At 38.1% G+C, this 22,979-nt stretch overlaps 1 protein-coding gene and 1 long non-coding RNA gene across 2 annotated transcripts; one reads left to right on the plus strand and one right to left on the minus strand.

Moving 5' to 3' along the window:
* The first annotated feature begins 11,328 nt into the window (after positions 1-11,328).
* Positions 11,329-22,841, plus strand: LOC109411126 (ras-related protein Rab-43). Its single transcript, XM_019684580.3, has 4 exons — positions 11,329-11,836; positions 22,115-22,199; positions 22,283-22,539; positions 22,596-22,841. The coding sequence occupies exons 1-4, from the start codon at positions 11,624-11,626 to the stop codon at positions 22,698-22,700; spliced, it is 660 nt and encodes a 219-aa protein (XP_019540125.1). The 5' UTR covers positions 11,329-11,623; the 3' UTR covers positions 22,701-22,841.
* Positions 17,485-22,070, minus strand: LOC134288158 (uncharacterized). The gene is made up of 2 exons (XR_009997779.1): positions 21,694-22,070; positions 17,485-17,837 (listed from the first exon to the last, which is right to left on the minus strand). It is a non-coding gene; the product is annotated as an uncharacterized LOC134288158 (long non-coding RNA).
* Positions 22,842-22,979: the final 138 nt, after the last annotated feature.

The raw sequence follows: 22,979 nt of genomic DNA on the forward strand, positions 1-22,979 counted from the left end.
TTTTGCGTGTTTACCGGATTGGCCTTTAAGACCCGTACTCACATATTCTCTAATTAATCTACATCAACTATGAGCTATTAAGGCCGCACGGGACGACGTGTAATTTTTCCTATCTTCCCTCTCTTTCTAACAATTTGCCTCGCGATTTTGAAGAAGCAAATATCAATTTCCACTGCACTGACGTAGCTGAAACTTTAGTCGATTGTGCACCACAAGTGAGCAAATGAACGATCAAATTTTTAGTCAATAATATGAAGTAGAAGTTGAGATTTGCATCTTACTAGCAACAGAGCAATGGCGGACGATTCAACCACCGTCCCGTCCGGCCTTAACACATCCAAGTAACGAAACCGTTTGACAGTTTCAAGCGTAGCAATCAAGCTGACCGTTACAAAACACAAAGTTGTTAAAATTGAAACTTAACCAACAATTCGTGATATTTTAGTATATATTCTTCGCCTTTGAGACGTTCTGGTTATGTTCAAAAACGTTTGGTGTATAAACTATCTATTAAATCAAGAGTATAAACATAACAAGCAAAAGAGGTACAGAAGCAACTGAGAATTATTAAAAACTAAGCGTAAGTAAAGAAAAAACAAACTTTTGTATATCGGGAATATCGGGTCGCGTTCGCGTTTCGTCGTCGTCGTCGTTAATCGTCGTTGTTCGGTCGCCGGGAGTCGTATTAGTTCGTTTTGTCGTTTTTATTTAATTCTATTGTTCTTTTTTCTCCTATATAGAAGAGACCAAAACTATCGTTGAACAGATACTATTTAAAACAGAAACATTTGCACAAGTTCCTTCACAGCGGCTAAATGATATTTTGTGAGAAAGAAACAAACCGAAAGATGCTATACAATGTGAAACCATGGTGCCATTAGGTAGATAAAAAGGATAAACAATTATGGTTTTAAACAAACAATACTGCAACCAGACGAAGCTTAAGACTTATACAAAACATACAAATTACAACAATCTAAGAAAATCCAATGCGAAAAAATACTTTTAAAAGTAAAGAAAAGTCACAAATGTTGACAACATTGACTAGAAACGTTAGTCAACCAGATTAATATTAGGTTAACAAATCAAAGACTGAAGAAAAACATATTTCCTCAAATCGAAACAAATCTCTTTGTTACTTACATTTGTGTTCTAGCTGCGAAGTATTTCGAGTAGTTTTTACAAATATATCTTTGCACATTGAATAATATCTGTTCAATAGCAGAAGAAAAACATTTCTGGATGTTTATACAAGTAGTTTACAAACTTTTCTGTTTTAATTTCTTATATAAATCGTCGCCGCGTATCGTGTCGTCGTATCGTTAAAGCAAATCGTCGCGTTCGGTCGTTTCGTATTAATAATTAAGTCGCGTCGCGTTCGGAAACAAAAGATAAATCCCAGTCGTATTCGTGTCGTTCCGCCGGAAATCGTTGTGATATATAGTCGTGTTCGTTCGTTGTTAGGAGTTTATATATAATCCAATTTTTTGTTTCATAGGATTTTCAGTTAACAAAGTTTTAGGTTTTTTTTAACACTAGGAAAATCGCGCGTCATATACCGGGTTCGTGAAACACGCAAGTGAAAGCCCTGTTGTTGGTCCGCCGCGTATACCACAATTGAAGGTGCTCGTATGTAAACTGATTTACGTTTTAAGGTATATCATGAAATGATAGGTTATAGTCTGCAAACTTAGGAAAAAAAACATTACAAATTTGCATGGATACATTTTTTTATTTCAGTTTAAGTTCAATGATTGGAACAAAGACAGCGTTATACATAACTAAGTACGCTTAATACTACTAAACCATCAATCATTGAAACAATTGCATGCATCACTGGACCATGAACAGAGATTATTATTTATTCGTTTTATCTCATAATAGGAATCTTTTTTGAAGAAAATCTGTTCCATCAAACACTTCATTCAATCGAAGAAAATATGTTAAGAAGATTGGAAACCGTTCAACATTCATGAAAAAAATTGAGATGTCATAAATCTGCAATCCTATGGGTACTGATCTTCTTAATATACCGACTTTGATGACGCGCAGAATTCAGTCTTTCATTTGTACACATTCGAAAAAAAAAGTCAACAAGCACTAGTTACTACTACAGGATAAAGCGTAGGGAAGAAACAGATGAAAATATCTTTACATTTTGACCACTGTGCATAGTTTATACAAAGAGAACGGAGAAAACTAAGAAAATCGTATGTACCTTAAATCTAGACAGAGAAAAATAAACCAATCCACGTGGAATTGGTCGCGTCGCGTTTTTTCGTCGCGGAATCGTGTGATCGTATTTTAATATAAAAAAGGGAGTATCTAAAATCAATACAAACTACTAACGCTTGAAGTCTGTACACCTAAACGTAAAATCTACATTAGAAAATGCAATAAATCTAAATTGTATAATTAACGACAAGTTTCCATTGATTGCCAATCGACGAGTTGAAAGTGAAGAAAAATGGCAACACCGGCTATTGATTATTTTGCAATACCAGCAACAACCTCTTCAACATACAGGCCGAACTATACTTAAAACAAAACAAGAGATGAATTGCTATGTAGCGTAGGTTATATTATTACAGAAGCTTGCGTGAGAATCGTGCGTAACGTGTGTTCGAGTGTATGTGTGAGCAAATCAGCGATACAAAATGTGCTAAGATTACAAACAGAAGTCTCAAAAGTCCCATCTTTTTCCTATATTCCTTCCACCATTTACCAAATCTACCAGAAGTCCTAAGAATATCCAAAGAGTAAAAAAAACTCATTTTATATCTCTACAATATTCAAAAATATTTGTCTAAATCATACAAATAGCTTAGTAATCATCAGCTGTCCTTTACTTCGATCAACAAGGTTTATATGTGACATATGTAACAATGATTCTATAACAATACTAAAAATGACGATTTATTCTGAAGCGAAGGATTGTTTTTTCACGTACAACATGTGCAATATCTTCCAAGGGTAATGTCATTTGAAGTAGTGCTACAGAATTGGCATATCAGTAGATCAACAAAAAGTCTAACGAGTTTAAGGGCATGCAATACACACATACATAGAAACCCATCGTAGTCTCAGTGTTGTTTTAGTAACAGTAAATAAAATTCATCAGATCATGGATATCTACACAAAAGGACTTCATCATTATTGCAAGACAGATTTAGAAATATCTTTGGACGTAGGTCTTGACGCTAATGAAAATGGTAATATGTATCAGAACAACAACCGGCAACGCAGTATAAACTAATGAGAACACTACATGGAGTGTTGCCGCTAGGTTTCCATCAATATTTATTAGTGAGAACGTTCAATATTTCTTTCAGGATTAGAAAAGTATGGAAGTAGCTTTAACGATTAAACACTTTTCAATAATGCATGAAGTAGATTAAGTTTATTTGTTTTGTTTTGGTCAATGATGACATCCGGAGATAAGTCAACTTACTTTATGAGTCGATGAGATGTGCACCATGAGGGTTTATCGATACCAGTGGTGGGTACTGGGTACTAGCATGGGACAAAAATCATCCCATATGAACCGTTCAAAATTTCAGCGCCATCGGTTAATATTATGATTAAATACCCGTGTGTAGCACTTACAATACATTACAATGTTGTAATTATTAAAGTGTATAAAGTGTATATGCCTCCAGCATGCTTTAGCACAAGCAGATGGAGGGGATCATTGCGACACACAAACGTGAGAGTGTTTTGAGTTATCAGATAATCCTTAATAATCTTCACAACATGTGCTTTTCTTTGCATTAGTCGACCAAAATTAAAAAATATTATCCAAAAAAGTACATCCCCCTGTATGTCTGCAAGCTGAATTATTGTTATATTGTAGAATAATAGCATTCATTCTTGCTTACAGATAGTTTCTGTAGTTTAGGGAAAGGTTTACCAAACTAACCATGAAAAATAAACTTGCCCCATATCACCCTAAAATTGATAAAACTCATGTCAAAATAAATTTCATATTTTGAAAACATCACTATAGTATACACACCAAGAAGCAAAACGTGTGAAAATTTGGTGAAATATTGAAGTTTCAGAATTAATTGCTAAGTGCTTTTTTCTGTCATACCCAATTTTTAAGCAATTGTCCCAATATCACTTTATTCACAGATTACTAAAATAATGTTAAATAGATGTAGTGCATTCATTGAAAGGTATATTTTAACATTTTTGCATGTAGTTTTCATTAGAAACTAACTATTATATACTTACCTTACCGGTCAGACTAAGGCCGGGGTGGCCTCTGCTGTACATAGTAGCCGCCTCCATTCCACTCGGTCCATGGCTGTTTGTCTCCAGTTCCGCACTCTGCGTAGGGTCCGCAGATCGTCCTCCACTTGGTCGACCCACCTAGCTCGCTGCGCTCCACGTCTTCTTGTACCGGTCGGATGACTCTCGAGAACCATTTTAGTCGGGTTGCTATCCGACATCCTGATGACGTGACCCGCCCACCGTAGCCTCCCGATTTTCGTGGTATGGACGATGGTTGGTTCTCCCAGCAGCTGATGTAGCTCGTGGTTCATTCGCCTTCTCCAAGTCCCGTCTTCCATCTGCACTCCGCCGTAGATGGTACGCAACACCTTCCGTTCGAAAACTCCAAGGGCGCGTTGATCCTCTGCACGTAGGGTCCATGTTTCGTGCCCATAGAGGACGACCGGTTTAATCAACGTTTTGTAGATGGTTAACTTCGTGTTACGGCGAACTTTATTCGATCGTAGAGTTCTGCGGAGTCCAAAGTAGGCACGATTTCCTGCCACAATGCGCCTCTGAATTTCTCTGCAGGTGTCGTTGTGGCAGTCACCAGTGAGCCCAAGTACACGAATTCTTCAACCTCCTTGATTTCATCACCGTCGATATAAATTCGGGGTGGCGAGTGCGGTGATTCCTCCCTGTAGCCCTTTTCCATCATGTACTTTGCCTTCGACACATTAATGACTAATCCGATTCGTCTGGCTTCACTCTTTAGTCGGATGTTGATGTATGTTTCCACCATCGTCTCAAATTTACGAGCAATAATGTCAATATCATCAGCGAAACCAAGCAGCTGAACGGAATTCGTGAAAATCGTTCCACTCGTGTTTATCCCCGCTCTCCTAATTACACCCTCCAAAGCAATGTTGAACAGCAAGCACGAAAGACCATCACCTTGCCGTAACCCTCTGCGAGATTCGAAGGGACTCGAGAGTGTCCCTGATACTCGGAACTACGCACATCACTCGATCCATCGTCGCCTTGATCAACCGTATCAGTTTATCCGGGAATCCGTATTCGTGCATAATCTGCCATAGCTGTTCTCGATCGATTGTATCATACGCCGATTTGAAATCGATGAACAAGTGATGTGTGGGCACGTTGTATTCGCGGCATTTCTGCAACACCTGGCGGATGGCGAACATCTGGTCCGTTGTAGCGCGTTCACCCATAAATCCAGCCTGATATTGCCCCACGAGCTCTCTTGCAATCGGTGATAGACGGTGGCATAAAATTTAAGAGAGTATCTTGTAGGCAGCGCTCAGTAGTGTGATCGCGCGGTAGTTCCCGCAATCCAACTTGTCGCCCTTTTTGTAGATGAGACACACGATACCTTCCATCCATTCCTCCGGTAATACTTCCTCCTCCCAAATCTTGGTAATGACCCAGTGTAGTGCTCTCACCAGTGCTTCTCCACCGTATTTTAGAAGCTCGCTTGGTAGTTGATCTGCTCCAGCGGCTTTGTTGTTTTTCAACCGGCCAACCTCCTCCTCAATCTCTTGAAGGTCAGGGGCCGGAAGTCTTTCGTCCTGTGCACATACTCCTAGATCTGTTACCACGCCACCTCCGGTACTTGCAATGTCGCCATTGAGGTGCTCATCGTAATGCTGCCGCCACCTCTCGACCACCTCACGCTCGCTCGTGAGAATATTCCCGTGATTATCTCGGCACATGTCGGCTTGTGGCACAAAGCCTCTGCGCGAGCGGTTCAGCTTCTCGTAGAACTTTCGTGTGTCCTTAGCGCGGTACAGCTCTTCCATCGCTTCGCGATCTCGTTCTTCCTGCTGGCGCTTCTTCATCCGGAAGACTGAGTTCTGCCTGTTGCGCGCCTGTTTGTAACGTGCCTCATTCGCTCTCGTACGGTGTTGCAGCATTCTCGCCCATGCTGCATTCTTCTCGTTTTTCAACTGTTCACATTCGCCGTCGTACCAGTCGTTTCTGTGATTCGGAGTCGCGAAGCCTAGTGCTGTAGCCGAGGTACTACCTATGGCGGATCGGATGTTCCTCCAGCCATCTTCAAGTGTAGCTGCGCCAAGCTGCTCTTCCGTTGGTAGGGCCACTGCTAACTGCTGCGCGTTGTCTAACTATTATATGGTGGATCTTTTTTGTGCCGGTCACTGTATCAGTTTACGCCTGGCATCCACGTATCAATGCGTGAATCTTCTACGAAAAATAACAATATCACAAACACTTCGACATCCGCATGAATTTGAGCAGACGCAGAGGACTCAACGGCCTGAAGTGGGCAAGCGATTGCAAACATCGTTTCGCTCCTCTTCCATACATTGATCTGCAACCTAACGTAGCAGACGCCATTCTCGCCATAAAATATATTTATAGAAGGCTAGCTGTCCCGGCAAACTTCGTACTGCCTGCTAACTATGTAACCAGTAGATAAGGTGGGGCAAAAGTTCGACCCTAGTTGAAAATTCATTTTTTTTTTCAAGAAATCCAAGCAGATAAATATAAATAAATACCGTGTGGTGATTCTACCATCCATGAGCTAAAATTATGCTGAACAAAGTTACGCCAAATGTCTTTTCAATTTTGAACTACAACACTTTATGTATGTGTGTGTCTAATTCGAACTCTTGCCCCACCACTGGGGCAAAAGTTCGAATCTAGTGTTTGTGGTATTTTGCTAACCGTAGCACACTATTTCGACACTTTGGTAATTGAAATACCTAAAACCAATTAATATTTGATGTTGAAACTGAAATACACTTCAAAGTTCGATTTGGATTTTACCCAAATCAGGGTTAAATTTACTTCACCAAAAATCAGTAATTTTCCGCCAAATTCAGATAAAACAACATTTTTTTTCAACTTTGATCAAATTTTCTCACTAATTCCATCATTTTTAGAGATAATATGGACATTTTGTAGAATTTTAGGTTTTTACCTAAAGTTGCCACATGACTCGAACTCTTGCCCCACAAATCGAACTTTTACCCCACTATGTGTAAATATGATTTCCTGACGGGCTTGGTGGTCTAGTGGCTACCGCTTCTGATTCGTATGCAGAAGGTCATGGGTTCAATCCCTGGCCCGTCCTTTTCATCCTACTTTGTATCTTTCTATCCACTTTCTCTCGCTCTCTCTTCTCTACATATATAACTCATGTATATTCATATGTTCATAGCCATCGCTAGAACCAGAAACGAATTGAAAAAAGTCGTTTCCCTCCCTTCCAACTTCCACTCACAGCACAGTGTATATATAACGCCTATAAGTTATGCAACCAAAGCGTGCTGTGCCGCTTGACCTTATTCACCTTATTCAGCACACAATCTATCACGAACACTATAAATAACCCTATCCATGGATCGCATCACCGACCCAACGGTGACTCCCAGATCTCCCATCCTTTCCCCTAACAAATACCCCAGTCCGTGCGGGTTGTGGGGACGCAGAGTGCTCTCGGTCTCTAGTAGCAACAACCAGTACACTCTAACATTCCTTTCCCTTCCCAGCTGACTATAAGGACTTGGCCGGCGCCGTTATTGATCAAATATGCATGAGCTGCTAAAATTGCACATTGAGAATAAGTGGAATGTCCCAGCCTCTTATTCAGTTGGATCTCAGTGCAACTGGTACCAGTTCAGATCAATCACGGAGGAGCAACCATTGACATGTATAGTCAGAATTGTTCGTTCGTTCGTTACTATGTGTAAATATGTTTTCCAAATATTTTTTGCAAAAAGTTATATATGCTAAAGCATCTTCAAAATATACCTAGTTACGCCCCAAAATAAAATATCGAGTTCGATTTCATCACAATTCCATTCCATGCGTTGAAAGGACCATCGCATATTACAATTTTTTGATCAAAAACCAACATTTTGTCATAACTTTTCGAAATATTGATCAATTTTCATAATTTTTGGAGTGAAAGACTCTTTTTTAAAAAGGTTTCGAACAACCTTGACACCCGAAAGATATAGTTTGAGTTGAGCTCAAAAACTTTAAAAGAAACTCTTGCCCCACTCGAACTTTTGCCCCACTTTACTCTACAGAGTGCGTGCAACATTTTTGCACTAAATGATGCCGGTCACGCAAAATGCGTTTTAACCCGGGAGCGGTCGCGTCGTGTACTGAGTACACGCACCAAGGACAATGCAGGCTTGTGATACACAGCGTGAACGTGGTGCCGTTGCAGGTAGTCGAAGACGCGACTGCTCGAGGGTTAAAAATAATTCGACAATAGATCAGGACTGATTTTTTTTGCGGAACAATTGTGAATATTTCCTTGATTTAGGAAGAAAAAAGGGGCACTAATATTGATAACCTTTTTTGAACGATCCTGTTACTCTTTATGTATTGGTTAACATCTGTGTTATGTTGGATAAAACTTAAATGATTTTTGTATGAGGAGCTCCAATGGTATCACTGTCATGTACGCCAATTGTAACAATACTCCATAAATTAGGGAAATGCATGGCTATGTCGAGAACATTGATAAAAATACATTTGTGCAATTGATACCTACAACTATCCCCTATTTGCATTTTCTCGACTGTCCGCAGAAATGCAGAAATAACACAGATTCAGTTTCCTGCCGCTAGGTGGCGCTGGAAGCGTTCAATCACATTATTTTTGGCATTGTTATAGGGAATGCTAAGCGCAATAGCTTTGTCTAAGACAGTATAGTGCTCGTAAGAGAAAAAGGGATGCCCAAGACTACAGTTCGGTTTTACTACGTCACATGTACCATTTTCGGGCTTTTACATAATGCTTTTTACTGATTTCATTTTATTTTCACGACAAATAGTAGAGCCAGAAATAATCATTTTTTTATTAACAAGCCGGCAAATGCTGACTATTTTTATAGGCATACATCCTCTGAGATATTTTAGTAGTTTGGATCCCGATAAATTCATGTAAAATAAATCTGAAAACTTCTTAGGTAAACTTTTTCTGGAAGATTTCCCGAAAAACTTTTTGGAAAATCCTGACAGCAAAATTCTAGCGAAAATATCAAAGAAGTTCATGAAGGCCCTCTCGGAATTCCTGGAGAACTCGGTTAACTTGCAGACGTTACTTCCGGCAGAGATTTTTACGTTTGAAAAAAAAAATGTCAGTTTCTGGAGGAATTTTTGTGTCATTCTTAGTGAAGCTCTTTATAATTTCTACCAAATCCCATAAATTTGACCACTTCTTTGGTAGAAGTCAAAGAAAAAAATGCCTGACAGAATTCACAGCGAAATTGTACCTCCTGAAAGACTCTCTGATGGAGTCCTCTAAGCAATTTTCTAACAGTTTTCCTGAGTACAATAGCAGTATTCACAGAAGCATCTTTAACGGAATGTGTGAAGAAATGTTTGAAAGTTTACCGAAAAATGTGATTTATTGGAAGCATTACTTGCACGCAAACCCCCAAAAGAGTATGCCATAGAATCCCTGATTTTTTTCGGAAATATTTGGATAACACAGATTTGTAAAAGAAGTTGTAGGTTTTTAGAAGATTTTTTGACAGTTCCCTCGCAATATTTCCTGAAGGAAGAAAAGTTGTATGTATTGGAGAAGAACTCATTTTTTTTCTATAAAATTCGGAGAAAATCGGTGTCAAAAGATCTTGGATTTAACAAAACAAAATTGTTTAAAATGACGATAGAAACAGAACAAAATATTGCATGTAGATGTTCACAAAATGTAGCAAATAATCGATACAAGATTTTCTTTTCGTCAAACATTTGCGCAGGCACTGTGACATCCACTTCAATAATATTTTCATATAGATTCCTTTTCCTTGTTATAGAAAGGACCTTTTCAACAGACTTCCATCTTATATTGACCCCTCCAAGCGCCCTCTTCGAATGAGTGTAATCAGGAAAGCTGCCCGGAAATTTGGTGTTATTACAAAATCAATCAATTGTTGGATGTCGAAACAAAAATAATGCTGAACAAATCGATTGTTGCGTCACATTTTGAATACTGTCCAACGGTTCTTTTCCTTGCCATTAGAAGACAAAAACGCAGAATGCAAAGAATACAGAATATAGCTATGTGGCTCATATTGGGATGTACTCGAACAACTCCATCAGCGACTAGCCGTGATTGGCTGCATTAGATGACTGTTGAAGAAGTTAGAACCTTAGAGTTCATATTTAAAATAAAAAATGGACTGCGACCGAGATATTTGACGGAGATTATTCAGTACGGATGTTCATAATCACAACACAAGAACAACTTTGGATTTGCGACTTCAAAATTTAAGGAAAGCTGGTACTCAAAATTGTCTTTTCTACAAAGGATTTCAATTGTTTAACAGACTTTCAGATGAAGGCAAACAATCTTCATTCATTCAAGAGATTATGCGTAAGATATGTTAAATATAGGTTGGTATGAATTATGATGGACATACGCGGTAGCCAGTGAAGAAAACAGAAATCTAAGAAACAGGAAGCCCAACAAATATCATAATGATAACTCGTCCAATAAGCCTCCCATCTACTAATGATGCGTATCGGGTATGGGACCATCATACAAAAAAATTGGAACCGCGCCAAATTAGATCACCCCACGGTATATATGTTAGATAATAGAAAGCTATCATGAAAATGAAATGCAAGGATAGAAACCTAAATCTCTGGAATTTTAATGGAGATGTTTTTATGCAATATGCAATGCAGTGGTATCATTTTTATTTTATACAAGTCGTTCTAGTATAGGTTTCTTTTCTGGATTGGGTCATTATGCAACTGAAATTAATACATAACTATTTAAATAAAGATAATTATAACATCAAATGTAAAAATGAAATGTGTGTCAATGTAAAGATTGAATATAAGTAAAAAGAATCAAATATCGAGGGAAAAAAATATTACCTTAGGATATCTAAAAAGTCAATCATAATTGTTAGGATGTAAACTAGCAAACGTCTTATCCCGAACAATATTTCATTTTTATATCATTGCACGCTCGGGATAGGAGTTCATTCATCATTGTTGTAAATGTGTTTATAAACTATGTGTATACTATAGCTACTGAACAGGTTACTCTCACAGAACCAAGTTTTACTCGTATAGAAACGTCAAAACATATCCACATTAATACAACCAGCAAGAAAGGCTTCTGTCAGTGCATTTAGTGCCAGTACTTTGGTTTCGAAAGAAAACAACAGATGTTGTGCAAGCAAGCTTAAAGAAGGGATCACTAGTTGAACAAATCTGGCTGGAAAATAGTGTTTCCGTTTTGGTTGTTCCTATTATTGTTGCAGTGTAGTACACATTTCCAAAAGTTGTCTTAGAAGATCTACACGCCCCGGACAGTGGAAAGACGTGGATCAGTGAAATCAATCCTACATTACTAGGGCACATAGTACTTTGATGACACCTGTCTAAGAGAGATGTCCGTTCGCAACCCCACTACGCTGATGTCCATCACCAATGAGGAAAGTTTCGATTTCCTGTTCAAAATCGTTCTAATTGGAGACTGCGGGACGGGGAAAACATGCATAGTGCAGCGCTTCAAGTCCGGAAATTTCATCGAGAGCCACGGGAATACGATCGGAGTGGATTTTTCGATGAAAGCAGTCACAGTGGATGGGAAAAAAGTTAAGGTATGTATGGCACACATCACTCCATTTCACTCTCACATGCAGCATTCTAGAGAAAAGTGTTTTTGTTCCATACAACAGCGAATGCTTGGGGCCTATCGCGTATCAGTACATGTTTCACATGAGACAGCTATTAACTACCTGGGTGATAATTAATTAGCATGATAATGGATGTTGCTCTGTTCTATGTGCTTTTTCTCCTAGGCGACATAAGCTCATTGCATTCCCAGAACCTGGTGTTTATGCAAATCCCTATAGGAACAGTTATATTTGCTCTGAACATTGCCAATAGTTTTAAATTGTCAGGACTCTTTAGGAGTTGTCTTAACTGAATGTGGTGAGGTTTTACGCGTGACGAATTTTCACACACAAAGGAAAATCATTGCTCCAATGTAATAAGCAGTTGCAAGGGGTACCTGGTGTGAAATGCACCATGTGTATTTTTTTTATCTTTGGCTTCACACGACAATTAATTACACTGTATGTGAGCATACAAATTGCAACCCCATTGACTGTGCATATGAATATATATTTGATTCTAATAAAACTAACTTTGAAAATATTCATAGCATAGCCGACCATACGGTATACACAGTCTGATGTGGTTGTCGATAGAGACGTTTGATACGCCAGAAAAGTAGTATTTTTTTTTTTTTTTTGTTAAAAAGTGAAGTTTTATTTGTCAACTATACTGTCAAACCACCAACCGTTTTTGAACACAAAATGACTATGTTTGAAAATATGGTGGTCGGTTTGTAGTGTACCGATTTGGTTGAAAATTTGACAGCCGTTTTGAAATTACGTGAATTTCAATTTGTATTAAAAGTTCAGTTCACGAATTTAAATATAGATAGATTTACGATGCGCCAAAAATAATAAGACCACATTTTAGTTGTAGACTGGGGCTCAGGATGACGAGAAAATATGCAATAGGGTAAAAGCTCCCTTAATGGAGGTAGTACCAATAGTGGTGGTAGTGCCAATTTAGCACTATTTCAAACAAAAAGCTTGCAAATGACATTTTTAATAGATGCATCATAACTAATTAATAACATTAATTCAGTTTTGTGTTCAGGATTTGTCGAAAAACCTATTTTAAACAATTATTTTCCTTAAATTTTTGGCTCCTTTGCACCTATAGTGGTGGTAGTGTTCCTATAGTGGTGGGTCCCATAAGAATTCAATGGGATGCGCCACTATAGGAACCAATGTTAAATTTTACCTCCATAATAGGAACCGTGTACCTATAGTTGGTGCAAGTGATTTATTAGCAAAAACTGTAATAAACAATGATTTTTACATTTTTCCTAGCAAATTTAAGTGAAAAACTACCGATTAACGTTTTCAGGCTTTTTATTTTGTGGTATTATCAATTTTATTCAATTATTTTTCTACAAGGATCTACTAATAGCACCACTATTGGTACATTTACCCTATTATACTTTCAATTACAGAGAACTTTATTTTACTCTTGATCTCGTGGGAATGTGGGAAAGAATGAGGTACCCGTCAGACTGGTAGACGGTGGTGAGAGCGGATATCCGATTGCTGTCATTGTCAAGCAGGGGCTAGGGGTGTTCGTGGTTACCCGAGCAAAAAAGTTTATCTGCTATATAGTATTGATTATTTGTGGTCAATTCAGTAAAACTGTACCATACTTTAATGTCAACCTTCAGTTTAGAACTTGTTTATCAAGCATCAGATACTCATATCTATTTGTAATAGCAATCTGAAAGTGATCCTATTATTTTGTCACATCGCATGTCTGTAAATTTTAATGTAGTGAACAGAATTGAATCAATTCAATTGAAATCAAAATTCACGTAATTTCTTTGAGGCTTTCAAAATTTCAGCTAGGTACATCGGTTCCCTACAAACCGAGCACCATATCGTCAAATTTTGTCATTTTGTATGAATTCAACTAGTTTCCTGTCAAAAACAACGTAAGACGAAAATAAAGAGATAATTCAGAAGACATTTGCTTTTGCTCCATTCTTTGAAGAAACTTGGAAACATTTTTCAGGCAACAAACGTCATTTTGAATAATTTTCATAGTTTCCTGATTAAAAAAAAAAAAAAAGAAATGTTGGTATCAGTCACATTAATTTTAAATATAAATTCCTCCACCATCATTCTTCAAACCATTAGCAATCAATCGCTGGAACCTGTAAAGTTCCCGAAAAATTAGAAACAATATTTTCTAACCCCCATCCAGAAGCATAGCAAGATATCTGATGCTCGAAATAATGGTGGAGTTGCTATTTTAGATTGTTTTGTTCTCTTCTTCATGGGGTACTTTCTAAAATCTGCCAAAAAATATGAAATTATTATTTTATCTTTGAAACAATCAATATGGGTAATAAGCTAGTGGTAAAAGCTAGCACTCTTCACCCCAACTACCCCTTGTTCAAATGCGGAATAGGCGCGTGATCGCGTTCATCGATTGTTTTAAGCTTTGTTTTCGAAGCGCTAGTTTTGCTTTCAACTGTGTGTACCGAAATCAAGCGATTAGTAAAAGTAAATAATGGCAAACCGGAGATGCTTAACGAAGCACCTCCGAAAGAAACCTCCACATCCCGCGCAATTGGTACACTGACCTTCTATTTTTTCTTCTTCTGTGTTTTGCTTTAATCATTTTAGTCCAAGGATGTGTTCGCCGCACTACTGTAGGTATACAACACAGCTGGTGCAGACATATCCTCTGTGATATGGTTTCGCGTTGAGCACGATGATGGTGGATGAGTTTGTAGGATAGGGTTCTGGTAAAACTTCGCTATGAGTCATCTACAGGTGATATAGTTCGGTAGAATACGGCGAAGCACGCGTTCACTACACGTCATACGGTTTAAACATTATACTGCCCCTCATTCACCTTTGACTCGTTTCGGCCATAAACAGTGTTGGCTAGAGGCGTTTTGATGTTTTCAGCTGCTTGATTCAACTTTTTTCTAGGCTTGGTATGGTATCACTATGCAATAGTATAATTAATTATACATCGTTTCCTTATATTGAAACTATGATGAAAAGCAGACTATTTGACTATTCATTTCAAATTTATTGATATGATTGAAAGTTAAATAAATATTTCTAATCATTAATGCTTCAGAATTGTAGTGATTTGGCCCATGGGTTATTTTGTCCACTGATTAGTCTGGTGTATTTACTGCATTGACTACATAATTTCATTCGTTCGAACTGTTCTGGTAATACCACTGTTTCTGGAATTCCGTTTGATACTCAATTCTACCAAATGTTAATTTATAAATTTAAAAAGTAACTTTAAAAAATATGTCGGAAATCCTTAGAAAATCATGCCATACAATCCTTCATTTGTTTTCATGATCCATCCAATTAAATTGAAAATGTGTTCTGGAATTGATGCCATTTTTACTAATATTTGTTTTCAAAATTTGTTATTTCTCTGTGTTGGTTACTTCCTTTCTAATTGAATTTTCAACACACTATTCCCTAGTGGCAGCGTTTTTAAGACATTAGGATTATTGACGATTTTTATAAAATATATATAATATATATTTATATATTTCCCTTAGACTGGCCAAACCCGTTCCCCGCACCCTAAAGATTATCTGAAAGTGGTAATTTTGTCGAATCGTATATCTGTAACTTTTGATGTACCTAGTGAACAGAACTCAAAATTCCTAGAGTCCATTTTTGCAGATCCTTCAGAGCTGTTTCAGGAAGAAGACTTGCATAATTATTCAAAGTACCTCTCCAGTGATCGTCTAGATCCAGTCATTGCTTACACTTCCAAATAATTGGCATTTCCTTAAATTTTATTTTCTAAGAAAAAATGAAGCATTTGTACCGGAAGTCGGGAACCCAAATGTTGAATCGTATTATTAAGCTAACTCAATGTTGATCGATTCCAGCTAATTGCTGAATGATTCACAGTGGTAGTTGAAATTCAAATCCATTTATTACAAATTTGTCAGATTTTCATTTTCAAGTTTCATGGGAGTTTCGGAAGGAATTTGGAGGGGCTCCTGGATTACAAGGGAGCTTAAAAGAGACGTATCAATGCTTTTCAGAGAATTTTAGAAGGGTCCCGAAGGAATTTCCCTTGGACGCCCCTGAAATCTTTTGAGGTCCCTACAACATCGCTGGAACGCCCCTGGAACTCTTTTGAGAGCGCTTGAAATCCTTTGGAACACTGTAGACCCTTCTGGAACTCCCTTGGATTTCCTGAACACACTTGAAATGCTCTGAAACTCTTGGAACACTCATGCAACCCCTTGGAGCGCTTCTGAACACCACTGGCACACCTCGAGAACGCCCCTGAAACACTGGAACAACTTATGGAACTCTCTAACCCTCGAGCAGTTGCGTCTTCAACCACCATCACCACGCGTGTTTTTTTAGGGTACGAAGCACCCGCTCCCGGATTAAATCCCCTAGACTGCCCCTGAATCTCCTTGAACGCCTCCGCTGGAACGCCTCTAAAACCTATCGAATACCCCTGGAACGCTCCCGAAACGCTCTGTAATGCCCCTGAGTTGCCCTAGAACATCCCTGTAGCCTCTTCTGCAGTCCTGCAACTTCCATCCTGGGTGGCTGCTCGCTTTAGCCTTGGGTCTGCCACTGCTGTGATATCCTGCCGGATTCCAATCCAGAGCTTGTTTGCAGATTTCTTCTCTGTCCATCCGTAGAGTGTGCCGATCCGCCTCCATTTACGGTCTCGAATTTCTGTTGATATCGGTTTTTGGTGACATCGTCAATAGAGCTCAGTATTCGAGATCCAGTAGTCAGGTCACCAGGCCCGAATTATAAACCGCAGACATCGGTTCACGAAAATCTACAGCTTCTGTGTGGTCTCTGCTGACACGCACCACGTTTCAACAGCATAGATTCCACGTTGGAATTGGAAATTCAAATTTTGGCGCGTAGACTGATCTAATTGGATTTCTATTTATTTCGTAAACTCGCAAAAGCAGCCCTAGCCTTCTTGGTCCATGTTCCTATGCCGATCTTGGTACTGCTGTCTACCAAGATATTGAAAGTATTCGACATTTTCCACTGCTTGCCCAGCTACTGTAAAGTTGGAAGGATTATCCGTGTTGACATCCAACTATTTGGTCTTGCTAACGTTGATGATTAGACCCACCTTAGAGGAGCGTTCGGCCAGGTCGTTGACTCCCCTGAAGCCCCTTGAAAACTCCATAGATCCCCTGGAACGTTCCTAAAACTCCTTGAAAGCCGGGAACGCCCCTGAAACCCCCAGGACCATACACGTGGTTTAAACTGTGGAACATCCGTTACAACCCTGGAACGCCACTGAAATCACCTGGAATGTCCCTGAAACCCTTTTAACCCTTTGGAGCCGAATAGTTTCGCCACTGCTGCCGCAACCTCGTTAAGTCTGTTCTAAATGATGATCTTTACGTGTAGTACTACTAAGGATCGTTGGGCGAGGATTGGGTCATACGAATAGTCATATTACCGAGAAAACCTCATAGCGTTAGCCACTGGAAACTCTTGCACTAAGATAAGTACATAAATCGCACTTAGTCGTACGTCTTACAAAAAATAAACACTAAATCTGTAATGCTCGCCTTATTTTTTTTCATGTGATAAACAATGCATTAATAGAAGGTGTGAGAATCTTTCTCTGTAATGATTATTCAACAACTGTATTCATTATTTGTATACACTTTATTACCGATACTTCAATATTACATACAATGATTCACACTCCAGACAACAATAACAACATCTCCACATATGACAGATACTCAATGTAAACATACACGCTAAACGTAATGAAGTAACACAATAATTTATTATGTTCATACCACAAGGTACCACATCTCGTTTTTTCTCCAGATCCGCAGCAAGGTTACTCCACGTTGTTTTCGCTTATAGTCTCCTCAGTTTATGAACGTCTCGCTTCAGTCTCACATCAGAATTAGTAGTACAGTCATCCATTTGGTCATCCATCTCTGCTCGGCATTTTGGTAAATTACTTGGCTGTTACTTATGGTTGTACCTAAAAAGAAATATTATTTTTGACCCAAGTATTTTCCCAAATTCCAAAATATTTTTAATACTGAGTGTCAAGCTAAATATTACCTTTGCTGATGAATTAATTAAATTGGTTTCCTCTTCTCAAATGTTTTCAATCTAGCTGTCATTGAAAACATTTGTATACTGCCAAACATTGTATACTGCCTACTGATTTTTTTTTTGACATGTCCTTTCATAGAAGAATTTCATACAAAAGGTATGTATATTCAGATTATTATTCAGACATTTTTTTAACAAATATGTCGAAAAAATTATCAATATCCATTAACTCGTTTTCGATCCAAAGTGTCCAAGTGTCATACAAACACTATTTCATTTTATGTTTTTCTAGCGAACTTCGCTGGAACTCGTTTCTTGTTCAGAATATTTTCAGCAGTTTGGCTTTATAGATTTTGTTTTTTTAAATATCGAAGGGATTGATACTTTTTTTAAATCAAATCACGATTTCAAAAAACGTGACTTTTCCAAAGCAATATTTGTAATACAGTAGACGTTCGCTCGGTGCAAACGGTTTAACTGCAATGCTTTTTAACTGCAAGTTCGCTAAGTGCAACAATTTTGCAGTTATCGCACCGCTATCTGTCAAAAACAAAACGTCAACAGAGTTGCGATGTTTTTCGGATGCACTACAGCTACATTGCGATGTTTTTGAGTGCATTTTGGCTGCGTTCAACAGCAGCTGATAACTGTTTGACGGATGTCAGTCGTTGCAGTTAGCGAATTTCATTCGGTAACTGAAACGTAAACATGTTGCACTTATTGAACGTCTACTGTACTAGTTTTAGCTAAATAGTAATTTGAAAACTTGAAAACATCCAGTTTTTGAATTATATTTAATACATATTGTTCACAAAACTCGCACCCGCACTAGCTGAAAGTATAGTAGAATATTAATATGCATTCTTTGTTTTGTTTTTCATGTTGTAATCCTATAATTATCTCAAATTATTAATACATACATAATCGTCGCAGTACCAAATCGAAGTCACGCATTTAAGCACATGCAAAGTTGCAGTTGTGACGTAAATTTGAACCGATTGCTGGTATTGCGCATCATTAAGCTACTTAAGAGCTGAAATTAGCACTAATCTAAATCGAGTTGCTATGTTTATAAGTAGGTTAAATATCAATTTTCGCACCGCCAGTCACTTCGGCTTCCAACAGAAAACGTAATCGTAGTAACCAATTATTATATATACAAAGCAATTTTCTCCAGATAACAAAATAAATCGATCATCTTATTGGAGCAATTTTCGACGGTTCACCTATATAGGTGCTCACGTTTTTTGGAATTATGTTTCCGATAATTTCGGAATTCTCATGATTTACCATTTACCTTTCAAACTGAATGAGTTTATTTTTACGGTTTGGTCGTTTAATAGGTTTACATTCCACGATGCATATTTCCCCGCATTAACTGGTGATTCATGCTCAATCAAACCAATTTTAACATTAAAAAACCAAAAATTTGTTCCTTTGATGTCGCTCTTTTGGGTTCTGAACTGTAGGACTTATTTTAATGGTGTACCTCCAAAATATTGCAAAAATCTATGTGTGCGACACATGCATACAATATTTGCAGTTTTTTCAGTGTATGAAATCTAAAAATTCAAACAAGGTAACATGTTAGTAAATGGTACCTGTTTGCATTAATAAGCTCGACTGAAAAACAAACCTCATAATCCAGCTTTCATTAGATATATATATTCCTGTAGTTACAGAAATGATTATCTTTTATTATTCCAATATCTTGTGCTTTTGATATACTGTACGTTATTCTCCTCATTAATAGTTTCAATACTTCTTTAACTGATCAAAATTTGTTTCTTCCTGTAAGGAAATTATTGTGCAGAATTTGTTGTTGGGCGTACTGCTGTACCTTGTTCTCTAACTTGTTCCACAGTTCTTGGCAAGATGGCCCACTCATTAGCAAAAATGGCACTATATCCAGTGTTAAGCAATCATAAGTCAAAATGCCCCTCCTGACCACACCCGATACATTTTATATTCTAGGACTTCAGAAGTGATTACTCAAGAACTCACTGTACTTGAATCGCATTAACATTTAGTGGCATTCAATAGGTTATAAATCGCTTTTTATTCGAATTCCAGAGAGACTTCTAGTTAAGTCGAAAAGTTCATTTTTTATTGTTCGATTTTTTTTAATATCCAATTCCACTAGCCATTTGACTAGCATGATACTTAACAGGTTAGTGGTTAGCAACTGCTCTGAATATGTCGTCTAGCTTCAACGAATGCTTTAATTATCATTTTGACTTCCTATCTTGCAAACTACCAAGACAGTTTAATTATTCTCACACATTGATGTTCATTTTCTTGAAGTTACATTTTTAGTCTTGTAAGAGAGGACAAGGCATTAGTTAAATCATGTCTTCATGTTAATTTGGTTTCAAGAGCCAACCATTTTACGTCTCGTAGACTTATTATACTTTACTGAGCAATGATAACTTCAATATATATCACCTGAGGTGGGTCCACAACAATCTCAGTATCTGCTCAGTTATATTCGCATTTGGAACATATTCAAATACTATTCGTTCCTGGTTTTCTAGTCACGCTCAGCCTAAAGTTTAGTTTTGTCTTTCGCCTTCTCAGCTGCAACTTAATTGGTGTGAAATTTCATTTGTAATGGTTAAATTTATCTATAAAGCCCAGATTGGAGTTCAAGAGAAATCGCTCAAGAAACTTCTAGAACGATTCCTGGCAGAAACTTTCTACGGTGACTGCCATTTGAACTGTCATTTCTTCGCAACTGCGTACTGCGATCGAAGAAAAAACGGTTTCTTTAGCGATTCAGCCAAGGAATTTCCCATGCATCAAGATAGGCCGAGAAATTCCTTCTGATCTGCAAACAGCCCTTAAATCTGCGTTGGCTGGCAATCTGTTTCTTACGAAATTTACGACACTGTTGCGTTTTTAGTACTTTAATTTTTGATAACACAATTCGCCTTTTAGGGCTCTACAAAGAATCGACTATATCTGCCTTGCAGGTCTTACCGCCTTCAACGGCATTTCCACCTTCAACGGCTTTTTACGCCTTCAACAGCTTTTCACTCTCCGACGGAACTTTCCGCCATCGACAGTTTTTCGCCTTAGTCGGCTCTTTCCTGCTTTTGAAAAGTCTTTCCGCCTTTAACGGCTTTTCTATCTGTAATCCTTTCCACCTTTTACGGCTATTTCGAGAATGTCGCCTTCATTAGCTTTTATCGCCTTCATTGGCTTTCATCGCCTTCACTGGCTTTTAACAACAACGGCAAAATTTGATTTCAAAATATTGTTTCACCTCTACGCCTTCCTCGGCCATCCGGTTAACAAATTAATGCTTCATTCATCATTCAGCTTTAAGTCTAGATTTAGGACAACAACCCTATTCAACGAGTATCAATATCACAATCAACAAAACTTGGATTTTCTTCACAGTTCTTTATTTCTTTATCTGACAATATTGATTGTAATCGATTTGAACTAAACAATACTGATCACCATCAAAATCTCTCACAGGTTGATTATTGTCATTAGTCGAAGGTACAAATACATTGTTTGATTCAACAGTTAGTATTGTCAGATTTCTTGAAACGTAAACACCGCGCGGTCGTTGAAATGTTTCAAAAAGGGGCTTTGCAAAAAAAGTTCACGCGGTCTATCGTTTTCGAAAGGAACAGCCGCACCGTAGGAAACGCCGCAACGTTACTCCCCATAAGGATGAAGTAAAAAGGGAGTGAAAACCGCGGCCGTACCTTTCGGAAGCGGTAGGCCGCGTGCACATTTGTGCACATCCCTCAATACACAATATTTACCTTTTTGATTCCAATGTTGAAATTCAATCACAAGTCATCACCTGAAGGTCATCACCACTCTGCATGCACCACACACACCACTCATCTCTTTCTTTTTCCAAAGACAACACTTCCCGAACCGAAATTAAACTTATTTCACATGCACTGTTCACCGTTCTCGTCGCCAATGTGAGAATCTTTCTCTGTAATGATTATTCAACAACTGTATTCATTATTTGTATACACTTTATTACCGATACTTCAATATAACATACAATGATTCACACTCCAGACAACAATAACAACATCTCCACATATGACAGATACTCAATGTAAACATACACGCTAAACGTAATGAAGTAACACAATAATTTATTATGTTCATACCACAAGGTACCACAGAAGGTATTTGCCTTTAACCATCTCAACTTTCATTGAACAGCTACAAATCTGGGACACCGCAGGGCAGGAACGTTTCAGGACAATCACACAGAGTTATTACAGATCGGCAAATGGAGTTATTATAGGTTTGTACCAACGGCGATGGCGGCTACTCTGTAGCTCTCTGTAGGTTTATCTCATACTGACAGAACCATCCAACCAATTCCAGTGTACGACATCACAAAGCGGTCCTCCTTCCTGAACCTGCAACGATGGATCGACGAGGTGCGCCGCTACACCGCTTCCAATGTGATGATATTCGTCATCGGGAACAAGTGCGACCTGGACGCCATACGGGAGGTTGAGTTTGCCGAGGCACAAACCATGTGCCAGTACATACCGGAGATTATGTTCGTGATGGAAACGTCGGCCAAGGATAACCGGAATATCGAGGACGCTTTTATGACACTTGCCACGGAGTTGAAGGTTGATTGAAAAACAATGTTTGCAAAGAACTGTAAGTGAATTTCCTTTTTTTTCAGAGGAGACACGATAACATAAGTTCGGATGATACAACTGATGGCATAACGCTCGGCCAAAGCATGTCCCTTTCGGTTAGTAATTGTAGTTTATGCAGTAAAACGTGAATGAATGTGTTATTTTTATGGTTGTTGAATCTCTTCGTGTTAGAGATGTAGCTTAGTATCAGACGTAACTGTATATAGTAAAATTATATTTTTTAAATAATCCAAAAAGGGTAAAAACTAATATACAATAGTTATGAGAGACGTGTTAGATTTTATAAATGGCATAACCGTGCATAACTCGCACTATCATTGCGGCAGATGTGAATTGAGCAATATGTAAACTTTTGCAACTAATCAAAAACAGTAATTGGCATTGTAGATCAATTACGAATCAATTGG

The sequence above is a fragment of the Aedes albopictus genome, chromosome 2, assembly GCF_035046485.1.
Source record: "Aedes albopictus strain Foshan chromosome 2, AalbF5, whole genome shotgun sequence".
Lineage (NCBI taxonomy): Eukaryota > Metazoa > Arthropoda > Insecta > Diptera > Culicidae > Aedes > Aedes albopictus.

Coding starts and splice junctions, on each gene's coding strand:
- LOC109411126 (XM_019684580.3), top strand. CDS start 11,624: ATGTCCGTTCGCAACCCCACTACGCTGATGTCCATCACCAATGAGGAA. Junction 11,837..22,114: donor TGGATGGGAAAAAAGTTAAG/GTATGTATGGCA, acceptor TTCATTGAACAG/CTACAAATCTGGGACACCGC. Junction 22,540..22,595: donor CACTTGCCACGGAGTTGAAG/GTTGATTGAAAA, acceptor CTTTTTTTTCAG/AGGAGACACGATAACATAAG.